Here is a 15651-nt window from a genome sequence, read left to right as displayed (position 1 = left end):
CAAATAATTTAACAACTGCTCACCATGTCCAGGTTCAATTCCAAGGAACAAGAATACACAGCAGTGAACTGACAGACAATGTACGTTGCCAAACACTTTAGAAACTTAACCAGGAAAGAAGCAATGGGGGAAACCCGAAATAGGGTAAAGAACATGATTTCCTGCCTTGTATTTTCTTAGAATTCCAATTTCCTAGCAAAATAATGATTTAAATACTAATCATTTCTTTTCATCAATCTCGTAGACATAATGAGGCTTATTTAAAAACCACACTTAAAAACACATTTGGTTTTATCTTTCTTTTCAGGGCTTGTGCTGTATTAGGTATCTCCTGGAAGTACAAATAATATTAATAAACATTAGACGTAATGTTTACAGCTGAAATGAAATTCATACGTTATCTTATGTAAGTCTAAAATAAACATAGGAATAAAAACCAATCCCTAAGTACCATTCATTTTTATTTCATGCTCCTTGACAAACTTGACTCCTTGACAGAAACTTAAATAAAGGCCTAAACGAAAAAAGAAAACCCAACTATTGGGCTGCGTAATAAAGGATAAAAGCCCCCAGTCAATGTAGTCTTATGTTTTCCTACCAAATGAAAACCTACTTGTGTTTTTCCTACCAAATGAAAAAAATCCATGGTCACTCATTAATATACGTAAAAATAGAAAAGAAAACGGCCTCCAAATTACAAAATGTAAATTAATGTGGGGCTTGTGGAATCTCCAGCCAGTCATCCAAACTGAAATTATTTTCCAAAGAAATGGTATGATACATTTAGTCTACGGTACCTTCCTCATTTGCACAAGAAGATCACGAATGCTGAAGCATTCAGGGTGCCTGTACCTTCCTGACTTACCTTCTGTCCATATCAAGATACATTCTTTCCGCCTCTTCAAACCTGCCGAAGTAGGCGGCAACCTCCGCCTGCTTCATGGACTCACTCTGCAGGTTGCCCAGACGCTTCACAAACTTGATGCCCTGGTAATCTTTACAGCGCACAAATGCTTGCTCTGCAGTGTGCAAATCCAGTTTCTGAAGAGCTGCTTCGGCCAGTAGGCGCCTTCATTACAAAAAGAAACAGAAAAGCTTATTGCAATTACCAATAAACGGGTCTTGAACTAGAATTCAATTACTATCCCTATTGCTTCCCATCAAACACAGTGGGAAGCGACGAACACATTTATACATGTTTCACTTAATATTATGCTCATTTTGAGTACTTCCACATCTGAAGTGAATTTCTGTATTTTAAACAGAAGAGCAGGAATGGGCGTCTGCCCCCATGAAGGCTACTACAAGAGTGGGGGACAATGGAGCTGAGACTTTAAAAGCATACACCAGTCATTTGGGAAGATTTTTTATTTTTAAATACCAAAGTCGGGGGTGTGGATTGTCCTCTATGAATTGAGATGCATCTTCAATTCCAACCTTCTCGATCAATGCTCGACTATCTCGCAAGGACCGGATCTCAAAGTTAATCATATAATCCTTGTTTGGATGTTCAGGATTCTAAAAGTAAACATGAGAAGAAAGTCAGTCAAATGCCTGCCTTTAGAGCATGTGTTTCTTTTTTTTTACAATAACACACACACACACACACACACACACACACAGACAAACTGCACCACCTTGTAAACCACAATGGGAAGAAAAGCTATTCCAGTGTGTGGGTCTTTCAAGTTGTCTGGAAAACACCCACAACCCACAAGTGAAGTTCCTCCTGCAGCTATGAGGCTGCCCACAGGGAAAAGGCCGTGGTGGAAGAAGGGGTGTCTTACAATTATGCAGCCTCATTTCCCTCGCTTAAATGTCATGGTCCCAGGAACCACGATCCTCTTCTCGCCCAGAGTCCTGTGGTTTCCATCAGAGCAGAAAACACATGTGCCAGGGCCTCTACCCACAGCCCCCTCTCCTCACTCATTAATCTACTCTTTCCTTGCCAGGAGCAATGAAACTGTTGCTCCCTGTGCTGCTGGGCAGCAGATAAACAAATAAAAGAAAAAGGGTTCGTTTTCCTCACCTCTTTCCTTTTCTTAATTTTGCAAGCTGGCCCCTCCAAAAAAAATTTTTTTGAAGGCAAGCCTTGCAGGAAAGAGCTAGCTAGTGGGCAAACAGTTATAATGAACTCACCAATATCCTACATATTCCAAGAAAAGAAAAAGTGAAACATGCTCCTCAATGGTTCCCAGAACTGAGCTGCGTGTGCCCCTCCTCACCCTGCAACTAAACTATTGCATTCAGAAGCTAATAAGTTGTCCGGGAACTCCCTGGCACAAGACAGAAAGAAAGCAGTATGAAAAGAGCATGAGGTTTGGATTCAAACAGACCTAAGCTTAAATCCCAATGCCACTGCTCACTGGCTATGTGACAAGTATTTCTAAAACGTGTTACAATGTGCCCCCTCCTCCCGTGCCCACCCAGGAAGCCAAGGCCATCTTCCCCAAATAGAAACCCAATCATGTCACTCTCCTGTTTTACGCCCCCGTGACTCCAGGATGTAGTCCAAACTCCACAGAAGGCACACAAGGCCTCTTCCAACCGGGGCCAACCTCCCCCATGACCGCTCCCCTTCCCCATCTCTGCCAGTGCTACCAATTACACACACCAGCTTTGAAGCCAGACGACTTGGAGTCAAATCATGTCTCTGTCTACTGCTAACTGGGTGTCACTGGCAAATTAGTCTATCCCTCCAAGCCTCACATTCTTCATCAAACAAATGAAGATAATAATCAAACTTACTTCCTTGGAGTTGTGAGGATTAGAAGAGATAACACACATCGAACATTTAGGACAACACCCGACTGTGCTACTCACATCACTCTGACTCAGAACTGACCCAGGGCTCTCTCGCTGCAGACCTCTGAAGGGATACAACTGCCAAAGAGACTACAGCACCCCCATGCCTTGTCTGGTTGCTGAGTTTCTTGTCTATCTCCCAGTCCCTCTACTTGAGGCCAGGAACTGCATCGTGCGGACTGCCAGTAAGCATTTCCTGAGTCAATGAACAGATGAACTTTTGGCAAATCATTTTACCCACTAAGAGCCTTCTTCAGCTAAAAGTGAGGTCTATGTAATATCTACGAAGCATGGTAGTAAATGCCTTTTGCATAATGCAAAGGAAATGCTTTGCACAAAATGAAGGTAAAACTCTTTTCAATACAGTCTTAGAGAAAGAAATTCGCAAAAGATGGTCAGTGAAGGCCAAAGTAGAGGTTCAAAAGGGTATCTGGAATCAGAAATGGATTATTTTATAAAGCCTAAAAAAAAATAGGATAGTGGCCCTGCAAACACAAAGCTATGGAAGTATCCCAGAACTACAAAACACTAAATTGTCAAATATTTCAATATTTCTTCAGTTCCTCTGATAATAATATAGAAACAATGACAACAACAACTAGCTACCACTTTTTGAGCTCATGATCCTAGCACTGTGGTGAGTGCTTTTTACACATTACCTTACACAATAACAATCCTGGAAGATAGGTATTACTATTTTCACATTTTATAGAGGCAAAAAAGAATGAGTCTTGTAATCAAGAAAGGAAAATGAAGCTCAGAAAGGTGAAGGAACCTGTCTAAAAGTGGAGCCACTGACTGAGGAGGCTCAATCCACATTCCTGACAGGGACACTACACTGTCTGGTGAAAAAGGAAATCCCAGCCAAGCTAGCAACAGAAACACTGTTGCTTTTTAATAATTACCTTCATTATCTCATCCAAAAGAACAGATTTAATTTCTAAATCCTCAAAGTTACAAATATATCCAGAAGTCTGAATGGGCTCCTTTAAAGATAAAAACAAATGTTATGTTAAATTGCACAAAATTTTCCTTCCTTTAATATATGATTTTATATTTTATTACCAATGTTTTCAAACCAACAGAAAAGTAGAAAGAATGTCATTAACACCCATATGCCCATCATCTAAATAATTATTAACAATCTGCTAAATATGCTTCAGTCAATTTTTTGGCTGAAGTATTTTAAAGTAAATCAAGTAAATTTATAGACATCATGATATTTTCACCCCTAAATATTTCAGTACATATCTCTAAAAGATAAAGATGTTAAAAAAAAAAAAGATGCTCTTTACATGGCCACATTACTATTATTATACCTTATGTAATCAATATTAATTCCCTAATAGCAGCTAATATCAGTCCAATTTTTCTCAATCCAGAAGTGCCCGATACCACGAGATAATTATTATTCATGCAATGCAACATTAAATTTAATTCTTAATAAAACTGACAAACACTATATTTGTATGTAAGCACATATATCAAAGAAATCTTGTACTATACGGAAAAGTCCATCCTCTGTAACATTAGTCAGAGAGCATTCCTGATAGATTTTCTGTATAAGAAGACTTAATTTGCCAATATGTAAATACACAAGTCTGTTACACAAGTCTCTTATTCTACTGTTATACAGGCTTATAGAAAAAAAGTGTAGTAAATGCATATTACAATGTAAAGTAGCTACCCTAAATCTCTATAGAAAAAGTAGGTATAAATATTAGGTAAACAAAAAGAAATAAACTCTCAATATACTTACTACCTCCAAGAAAGGATAAGATAATGTCTAGTAATGGAAGTAATACCAGAATGCAATTTTTTAAAAAATATATGTATATATCTATATCATGAAACAGAAAGTAAGCAAAATCCAAAGAAAATAACATATTGAATTTATAACTCTGAAACTTAGTTCTTTATATGTAGAAACTACAAAAATTATGATAGGAAGATACTAAAAAAATGGAAATTACAGGTAAAAATGGAATCAAATTTAGTTTTAGTATGTCAAAGTTTAAAAATAAGGCTCTTGGATACATACTATATGTGTTTCTTGAGTCTTAAAGTGATTATTTTCTTTTAAAAAGTAAAAAATTGTTAGGGCGCCTGGGTGATTCAGTCAGTTAGGCATACGCTTTCATCATGATCTCAGGGTCCTGGGGTTGAACCCCATAACAGGCTCCCTGCTCAATGGACAACTGCTTTTCCCTCTCCCTCTAACCCTTTTCCCTGCTTGTGCTCACTCTCTCTCTCAAGAAAAAAAGAAAGAAAAGAAGCAGAAAGAAAGAAAGAAAAGTAAAAATTGTTGATTACATGAGAAATTTTTACAAAAAACATTTCTGAAAAAAATTGTACTATGTAAAGGCAAATAATTTATGAGCAATGAACACACAGAGAGAATCAGAACAAAATTTAATTCAAAAAGAAAGAATATGGGCACCTGAGTGGCTCAATTAGTCAAGCGACTACCTTCAGCTCAGATCATGATCCCAGAGTCCTGGAATCAAGTCCTGCATCGGGCTCCCTGCTCGGCAGGCGGTCTGCTTCTCCCTCTGACTTTCCCCCTCTCATGCTCTCTCACTGTCATTCTCTCTCTCTCTCAAATAAATAAATAAAATCTTTTTTTTTAAAAAAAGAATATAATAACATATTTCTTGTAAATTATAAAGGCCTTTTGCATACCTGGATTATTTTGGTACTACATATGTATCCAAATATATCTACAAAATTGTTTTATATTTGGCTATATGAAAAAACAAAGCAAGGTAGCCAAAAAATAAAGTCATAAAAGATGATGTGTGGATAAAAAGTCATAACAAAAATAAAGAGAAAGGAAGAAAATACAGGAAGGAGGAGAAATAAAAAAATTAAGAGTTTCCAAAATAGTCTATTGGCATGTAAGCAAATCTGCAAATATTTGTGTAATTCAGATTTTAAAAAAGTCTTCTGGGGCGCCTGGACGGCTCAGTCAGTTAAGCCGCTGCCTTTGGTTCAGGTCATGATCTCAGGCTCATGTCGGGCTCCCCGCTCAGCAGAAAGCCTGCTTCTCCCTCTGCCTCCACTTGCTGCTCTGCCTACTTGTGCTCCGTCTCTCTCAAATAAATAAATACATAAAATCTTTTTTAAAAAGTCAACTTCTGCTTGATCTCAACTAATTCTCTTTATTTTCCAAAATTCACTAGATAGCCACCCACATTTCAACTAAATATGAAGTTTTAGACCAGTGGCTGACAAAAGCAGGACATACCCCTAGGCAGTGTGCAAGAAATTTATTTTTATCAAGAAAGTATTTAAAGCTTCACTAATCTATACTATATTATGTCCTCTTATTCAGTACATAAGTCAGAAGGTCTCATAACATGTAAAATATAACAGGTACCCTACAAGTGCTGATTCCCTCAATCCTAGCACATTGTGACATACTGAAGTTTGTATATACCTAGCTAAGTGGATTTAGGGATTATAGTTTCTCATTTTTAACTAACCCTCATAAATTGGACATGTTGTTTAAAAATCCTCCCACAAAGAATCTGGGGATTAGCAGGCTACCCATAATGCAAGGACCAGCAAACAAGACAAGGCAGAACAGTCACCTCCCTCGCCCCTCGCCCAGATTCCAGGGTAGCCACATTACAAAGTCAAAACAATGACAGTCTAATCAGGTCTGACAAAAAGTTGGTTAAAAAGTGAAAATTATCAACAAGACTATAAAACATGAGACCTACACTAAGTTAATAATTCCACACTCTATTAAAGTGTACATTATGCTTGAGAAACTAGCTAAAGGTAGCATGAACCCTAACACCATGACATTTTAAAATAAAGTTTACTTCCTGTTATTTTTTTTCTCAGTCTTTTAAAATTTCTATTTCAGGGATGTGATTCATAATTTACTTGTATTAAATAGTAGATCATGTATATAATTTCCAAATAAATAATTATGCACATATGAAGGTATACATACAAAAGTTTGGAAACCCCTTGCTTGGTAAAGAAGTGTGTAAAAATGAGAGGGTGAGTGACAAAAATATGAGAAATGAATGGAATATGAATATGAAATAGCATCAGTGAGAGGGAAGATTCAAGAAAAAGACTAAAAAGCTGAATTAGTACCTTGAGAGGATCACTGGAGATAAAAATGATCGAGCAGGGAATATCAACATCAAATACTCATTTCCAAATTCTCAAAGAAAATGTGCTTTATCAGTGAATTACAACTTCACATACAAATGGCACCCTTTTTTTGGCATATAAAAGAAAACTCTACAACTTAAAAGTATGAATCTAGAATTCATAATAACACTCAAATGGATAAAAACACATTAACTATTATCTGTCAAATGATAGCCTACCTCCGGAATAACAAAAGAATATGATGCCCTAAAGCAGGCCCAGTAAATTCGGTTTTGAAAAGTGTGTCCTTACGTGATCAGTCAATAAGCAGCTACGGGAATGAACAGCACAGTAACTAACCAAGCAGGCATCACAGCCAGCCAGTGTCCTCATGAATGAAAGAACAGCAGGATTTATAAAGAAATCCAGTCAGTGGTAAGGTTGAAAGAAATGCATCTAGCTCTAAATCCAACAGAAACTGAACTACTCGCCAAGCCAGAAAACAAACTCAAAAAGAAAAAGAAAAAAAAAAAAGCCGATCAGTTAAAACTAAGAATCACTTTGCACGAGGCCAAGATATCTTTTCCCCTGGTGCTAGACTCAGCATGTGTGCTACACACACATTGTGAAAGCCAGGCCTAACACTCTACTTGTCTGGGCATATGATTTCTGACTTAGTACACACGGGGACCACAACAGAAAAAGGACCCCCACATTCAAAACGTATTCCTCTCCCTTCCTCAGGGTAATCCTGTGGTTACATGTCAAATTTTCACACTTGTTTTGTGGAAAGCATCAAATTTCCCTTGGACCCTTGACAGAAGCCCCTGCTTACAGGTTAAATGCAGCAGCCCCGAATGCCTTTCCTTTAAACCATACTCAGGGACTAAAAATTACAAAGATCCTTAAGGCTCCTAAAAGCTTTAACAAAGCCTTTGGGAGTGATTTATATCAAGTCATTTCACAACCCAAAGATCGTGAGTAGAGCCAAAATGGGGAAATGTGAAAATAATTTAGGATATTAAAGAGACAAATAGGTTACCACTAAATAAATTACCCTAGAAGATCTTTGGCACCTCAGGGGCCCAAGCATGCAATTTCTTTCCAAAAATCTAACTGTAAATCCACACATCAATTAATGACATACAGCATTTATCAACTTATCTCTTATTATTTACTTCCGTTGGGTATAGCAAGCATAGAGAAAATTCCAAACTGAAAATCCATTAATTATTCAAAAATTACATAAAAGGTTTATTTCAATGATGCTTTGATTAGGCTACCACGCAAATTACTCTGAATTTCCTAAACACGAATGCGAACAGCGGATGCAGAGCAGACCAAGTGACAGGAAAATTCCAAGCTTAAAAATGAGCTGATGTGAGCTGCAAGTAGAAAATCCAAAAATAACTTAAAAATCAGTGAGCAAGGGGCTTCCTGATACTCCAGACAGGGCAGTTTAATCACTGCACACTTGCATATTCATAAAATTATCAGGGTGAAAAAGGCCAGGATTCATGGTTGAGAGAGCGGTTATGAATATAAATACGACCAAGGCAGCACAAGTGCAGGCGGACAGAGAGGCAAAAGAGAAGAAAAGCACAAAGACATTTCAAAACCACATTTCCTTGGTTAGGTTGTTTTAAGCAATTTTGGTAATGTTACTACTGATTTTCTTTTCTTCCTGAACTCTTACAAAGAAAAAATAAAGACTATATATTAGAGACCCATGGCTCCATCTTTCAAAAAGAACAGATAAATGCTTAGGAAGTGCCTTTCAGAGAAAGCAGAGACTATTTAAAGAATCAGTATTATTCCCACTTAAGATCAAACACGTTACAACTCCACAGAGATGTTTCTATATATTTTCAGAAATTCATGCAACCAACACCAACAAACCTCTTAAGGAAACAAAAGGGAAATCGGTTTCGGTATCTGGCTTATTATTTATGTACTGCTAACGCTCTTTTCTTGTGTTTACCTCAGGATCCAAGTTTCTGAAAACATACATTCTTGTCTTCTCCATCATTGCAAACAAATCCGGATTGTCTTTGGCCCACTTCATATCCCAGACATCTTTCCGCTCCAATTTTAACAACTCGCCAATGACTTGCTGTCCCGTGCTGTCTGTTACCCGAGCATCCAAGTCAAAGAAAGTGAGAATGCCTGAGATGTCTATGATAGCCAGACGACTACAAGTAATGGCATTGGAGAAGGGAAACAAAATTGTAAAATGATGATCAGAAATCACAAATATAATGACCCATTACTGTTCTGCAAAATCAGTTCATCTGAATCTGGGAAGAAGGCAGAAATGGCTTAAAGAAATAACTGGCTTTCAACAAATTCTTACAAATTTGATAGAAGACTTGGACTACTCTTCATTTTGCTTCCTTGTGAGGAAAAAATATCCAAGGGAATTAAAGCAACTGACATGCAAACAATTTAAAGTATTACGTCAGGATTTCTATATTTTGCCCAATTAAAGAAAAAGATCTAAACAAAGTATAATACAACTATTGAAATATAAATATAGTATAGTAAAATCACATGAACTGTAAGACAAGTTTAAAACAAACACACATCTTTGTATTTTTATATAAATCCAACAATCCTAGTTGATAACTTCTAAACCCAACAACTACATGAGGAGAATTTTCAGACTTACCTAGAGTTGCAGTTCAAGGATAACTGGTAGGCTCGACAATTAAGGGAATATTTTTGAATTAAACCAACATTGGGAAGACTATATCTCTGAATGGTGCCAGATTCACGACCCTATGGAAATTATTTTTGATTATTAAAGCATATTTACATAATGAAATTAAATTACAAATACAGGTCTCTCTATATGTTCATACATTTGTTTCCAAAACCAAAGTGATGCTGTCATAACTAATTCCCAATTCTGACGTTAAATCACATTACTGATTACATATGTATCTTCTAATTTAACCAAAACCCTTTCAAAGTGGCCGAAGGTGATCTTTTTTTCATGTAGCATTCAAAAAAGAAGTCAGAAATCTAGCTGTTCCATAATACATAAATACTTATATCACAAGGAAGAAATAACAAGGGTTGTTTACATTTGTTGTCTAGGTTAATATGCAGGGTACATGAAAAGCTAAAATATAAAGCACTTATTGAATTAAATTTCATATAAAATCATATAAGATCACTATATGAAACAGCTGTTATTGAAATTGTCTGTATTTTTCATCTATAGCCACCTATCTGATACTAGTTAGTGGCAAAGGGAGATGATCAGAATGCAATGATACAATGAGTATTAATTTAAATGGGTCTAAAAATAAAATATAAGGCCGCCTGGGAGGCTCAATTGGTTTAATGTCTGCCTTCGGTTCAGGTCATGATTCCAGGATCCTGGGATGGAGCCCCGTGTTGGGTTCCCAGTGGGAAGTCTGCTTCTCCCTCTCCACCATCCCCTGGTTCATGCTCTTCCTCTATTGCAAATAAATAAATAAAATCTAAAATAAATAAAACAGTATAAATTACTAAGCAACTCTGTGCAAGCCTTAACAGATCAACAGTTGGTGTAACAATCAAGAGAGAACTGTGGTTTTCAAACCCTTCTGTGCCTCTGGCCATGACAACAGGACAAAGCAGAGGGCCCCACTCGGCCAATCTCTCCCGCTCCCCATTTTAATCAGAGTGGCATTGTTCTTGCAGCATGATTCTCAAGAGGGGCCAACCAGAAAGCCTGGAAGGGGGAGGGGGATCTTTTTTAATGTACAGAAGGGCAGTATGGGTTTCAGAAGGTTTACCATATTGGAGAATGAAATTTTGTTTTTGAAAAAAGGGGTCCTGTTTCAAAGGTTTGAAAAAGTAATCGTTCTAAAACCTTCTCCATTTCAATGGCAAAAAGAAGTTTAAAGTGCAGAAGATATTTTCTCCATTAAACTTCTGGCTGGTATTAAACTATCTGAGTACATTTCTTTAGGTAGACTCTGTCATTTAGGAATTATGTCAGTTTTTGTGATTAGTTTGAGTTGCGTGTTATTTATTTCTGCAAATGTCAGAAACACAGCTAACACAACAATAACAACAAAACCTGCCATACAACAAAAAAAATCTAAAAAGAAAAGAAAAGGCTCTGTAAGACAAACTGCTCTAAAAATCCTGATGAGGAAAAACAAATACTACCTTCTTAGGACTTTGTCCCCCACAAAATTATCTAATGGCTAAAGAATGTGACTAAATACACACTATTATGGCTCTGATTACATAATTCAAATTCAAGGGCTCCACCAGCATTACTAAAGTAAAGTAAACATTTAGTTCTAAAATTAATATTTTCAAATGTTTGAGCTCAAGAAAAGACACTGTAACAGTGATTTTATTTGAAAACTTTGCCCTAGACTTCTTCGCTTTACTGGTTAGCAAACACACTACCTCTTCATTTTACGTTTTATGAAAGTAGCTGAGCCAAAACCCTTCTCTAACACAAAACAGAAGGCCACAGAGAAGAGGGAGCTTTCGAAGACCTGCTACCACGGTCCAATCCATCCCGCACCCGCCAACCCTTGTGTGGCTCCTTCAACCCAGTGTCAAACTCTCCCCAGCGGGCCAATTTTAAAGACAGCTATTTTGGCAAATACTTAACAATTTGTGAAGCAATCTTTAAAACTTCCTTACTTCTCATGTTGGACTTAGTAAGCCAGGTGCCCACAAGATGATATTCAAATCCGAAACATATTACTGGAATCTATATTTATAATTTAAACAATTATTATTCATAAAATCAGTTTGCTTCAAACTTACCACAATCAGTGTCTTATCAGATGCAGTTATGGCACAAATCGGATCCCGGGTACCCTAAAATAAATCGTTATTCTGTAACAAATATTTATTGAATGACTAATCTGACATGAGGTAGTAGGCAATTCACCTAGAAAAATTCTCCAATATATTTATTGACTTAACATTTACTTAATGAGCACCTACTATGTGCTAGACACTGAACTAAGCACTGGAGACACTCAGATAAAATCTTTCCCTTCAGGGATTCCTCAAAAGCCTCCTGGGGAAGACAGCGAGCCCGACACCTTATTACAGTACAGTATGACACAAGTAGAGATGTGCTCGGGAATTACGAGCGCGACAGGAAGGAACATCTCACATACACAGAAAAGCACAGGGAGGCAAAACCCTGAGCTCAGACATAAAAGTACAGATGGTGGAAGGACAGACAGCTCGTGCCAGAATGAGGAAGGGGAAGTAGTGGCACAGTACTTCAACAGCCTGGATGGATCCCAAGGGCTTATATGCTTAGTGCGAAAAAGTCAATTTCAAAAGATTACACGTTATATGATTCTCTTCATTTGAAAAATTCTCAGAGTGACAAAGCCAGAGACAGAAACCGATTCATGGTTGTCGCGGGGCAGGGACAGGGTCGAGAGCAAGTGCAAAAATGGAGACTAGCGTGAGGCAAGTCCGCACCCGGTGGTGAGATTACATAAAACTACACGCATACATGTACATGTCAGAACTAGTGAAACTGAAGCAAGGAATCGGGTGGCAGTCCAGTGAAGAGTGTCATTACCAATAGCAATTTCCTGTCTTTGATATTATCCCACAGTTATAGAAGATGTTACCCCTGAGGGAAGCGGGGTAAAAAGGTTCTACGTGCTGTATCTGTGCAACCTCCCGAGAGCCTATTATTACTTCAAAAATGGTTTTAAAAATCGAGGGGGAAAAAGGAGGCTGAGATAAAAGGTTTTCAGAATAGACATTTTTTAAAGAATTACTAGAATAACATGCTATTCAGTAAAAAAATAATTATTTGTCAGCTGTCAAAATAAAATTACAGTATTTCAAAACTTACAGATACTGACATTTGCTGCAATCACCTACCTGAATTGCTTTACTATAATCAAGCACCCCATCCACTGATCCAGAAGGAGTATCATCAACATGATAAATTCTGGGGGGAAAAAAAAAGGTGATCATTTCAAAGATGGTCTAAGTACAGGTTATGCCATTTCACAATCTCTAGAACAATTAAAGGACTGGATGACACCAATGAATACTACTACGTAACATAAATGTCCTGATTATTTTAAAGAGTTCTTGACACAGCTAGATCCCATAAAGGTAAAAACTACCTGCCAGGTGTTTACTAGTTAAGCAAATGATATGTTCCTGAAAGTTATGCCAAAAACTTATTTGGACATTGAATCACATATTTCCAATGCACTTTATTAAGCCCCAACAGATTATTTTACCTTACTCTGCAAATGAACATCACTCAGAAATAACTTCAATACACTAAGTTTCTCTGTCATTTCTCTATAATTTCCCTTCTGTCAATGTGCTTAATAAAGGTAAAGCTTAAAAGTATTTGGGAAGCTCTAATTAATGGAATTTTTGTTCTGAAATAAAGAATCATTCTTATGTTCCCTGTGTTGTGAGGATGAACTACTTTTGGACTTTCCTCATCTGATACCTTCAATACCTTCAATATAATACTATTCACACCACAGCATCTCCACCTTACTTGTCTCCCCCACCAGCTGAGGAGGAAAGACTATGTGCCTAGCACAGTGTGACACACTGTCAGGTGCTCTATGTTTGCTGGGAAAATATTAAAACGAATGATGGCGAATAGGGAAGATACATCACAGAGTAGCTATGAGGCCCTGGACAAGCCTCTAAGCCTCAATTTCTCCATGTGGAGAATAAGGGCAACCTTTGCAGGGTTTTTTAAGAGGCATAAATAAAATGATGTTTGTAAAGCACATATGAACAGAGCCTGATCAAGAAATCATAGATGGAATATAGGCACAACAAAATTAAGCCATTTTCTCTCTTTAAAATATCATGAAATTTTATCACTGTTAAATTGAAATCGTGATTATACTTTTGTCAGTATAATGAGATCAAATGTTAAATAGAAATGTATTAAATGCAGAAAGAAAACATATTTTAAAAAAGAAAATAAATTTAGAGGTGCCAGGATTCTGCATTGTAATACATTGCTATTAATATATGCAGCTACTACTTCTACTTAGTTATCACAAAATAAAAGTCAAAGGTCAGAATAGGAGGTCTCCCAGGAGATCATGTGACCACCTTCCATCTCTTAAAACAAGTAGAGTACCACTAGAAAGGCCAATCTGAGTGTTTCAGAGCCAGATCAAGCCAGATCAACCAGATCAACCAGATCTATGTCCCATTTCTACTTATCAGCTGGTGACCTTTGGCAAATAATTTAAGCTCCTGTGTCTTAGTTTCCTCTCTGAAACAGGATTAATAAGAGTACTGACTAGGCTTACTATAGTGTCTAGCATATTAGAAGTATTCTTTTCTTACTACCATCATCCACCATATTTCACAGATGAGAAAATTGAGGCCCAGAGAGAACCTGCCCAATCACTAGAACTTGTAAGTGTGTCTCAGATAGAAAGAAAGGGAGATGCTGCCATCTTAAAACCAGAATATCTTTCGCTGGCTCTCAGAGGAACTTACTCTACTTACTCTATGAAGAGGCTAGACTTTTCAGTTCCAACTTTATCCTAAGACCTCCCAGCAGACTGTGGCTCTTTTACTTACTATTGCTACCACTGTCACATGCTCTCCTGGAAAGAGGCCAAAGATTCTTTCTAGTTAGACTTTCAGAACTACTGAGAAAGCAAGATACAGTATTTTTCAACTATTCTGGGAGTTTTGTTATGTTTTGTTTAGAGAGGGAGAAGTTGGGAAGGCGGGGGGGTGGGAGACAGAGAGAGAATTTAACTGGCTCCATGCCCAACACAGAGCCAGACACGGGGCCTCAATCTCCCAACCCTAAGATCATGACCTAAGCCATAATCAAGAGTCAGACACATAACCAACTGAGCCACCCAGGTGCCCCTCAACTTTTTTTGTTGTTGTTGTTTTGTTTGGGGGTTTTTTAGTTTGTCTGTTTTGCTTCCACATGAATTCATGTATCTAAAATATTTACTAGGGACATTTCTCTGATCTTAGTACAAGAGTGAGTCTTAAAGGGAAGGGAAGATGGCATTAAGATCTCAAGCATGTGTGAGGGAAGATGATCTGACATGACCCCTATTGCCCACTCCCACCATCACAGGCCTATGCCCTGATTAAGAATTATTAGCTTAGAACAGTCAACAAAATGCTTTATTTAAAGGCTTACGGTAATAACAAAAGGCCAAAAAAAGTATCACCAACAGAGACAATATAACTGACAAAACACAGTAAATGGATCTGCACCTTGAAACTTACTAAAGGGAATTCCCCCCATCCTAGCTCCTAACTTCTCCATGTGGTAGAGCCCCCTCTATCACTTAACCCCAGCCCCCCTCAAATCAAGGGCAAGAGAAAGAAGCCAAGTGACCACTTCGCCCCACCTGAAGACTTCCTCCCTAAGAACCTGCCTTTCTTATGGAGATTGATACTAGAATCATCCCCACCCTTCTGGAAAGACCCATACAACTAACCCATAAGAATGAAGCTTTGGTTAGATTTTCAACTGAATAATCATATTTATGGTTTATCCTAATATGGTAAGAGTAAATGAGTGAGAATAGCTATTTCCTTATAAAAACACAGATTTCCACTCTTCATCTCCAAGGGCTGTCTTTTATTACACCACGCTACCTCTCATTTATTTTGATATTTAAACAAATAATTTGAAAGGTTTTGAAATTAATGGAAAAATATTATTTTTAGTAACCAAAACAATTTACAGTTCTCAAGCATGACAATTTA

At 37.4% G+C, this 15651-nt stretch overlaps 1 protein-coding gene across 4 annotated transcripts in view; it reads right to left on the bottom strand.

Annotated features, from left to right (window-relative positions):
• Positions 1-15651, bottom strand: part of WDR35 (WD repeat domain 35) — a 64778-nt gene that overhangs the window by 9862 nt on the left and 39265 nt on the right. For all 4 annotated transcript variants that reach the window (XM_032353231.1, XM_032353230.1, XM_032353228.1 and 1 more), the window contains 7 exons: positions 12793-12862; positions 11701-11754; positions 9587-9696; positions 8900-9110; positions 3711-3791; positions 1382-1518; positions 866-1069 (listed from right to left, as the gene is read on the bottom strand). In XM_032353231.1, coding sequence (XP_032209122.1) covers positions 866-1069; positions 1382-1518; positions 3711-3791; positions 8900-9110; positions 9587-9696; positions 11701-11754; positions 12793-12862 — 867 coding nt within the window. The remainder of the gene's footprint in view (positions 1-865; positions 1070-1381; positions 1519-3710; positions 3792-8899; positions 9111-9586; positions 9697-11700; positions 11755-12792; positions 12863-15651) is intronic.

The sequence above is a fragment of the Mustela erminea genome, chromosome 7 (assembly GCF_009829155.1).
Source record: "Mustela erminea isolate mMusErm1 chromosome 7, mMusErm1.Pri, whole genome shotgun sequence".
Taxonomy (NCBI): Eukaryota; Metazoa; Chordata; class Mammalia; order Carnivora; family Mustelidae; genus Mustela; species Mustela erminea.
This window is presented reverse-complemented; position numbering and strand designations above follow the sequence as displayed.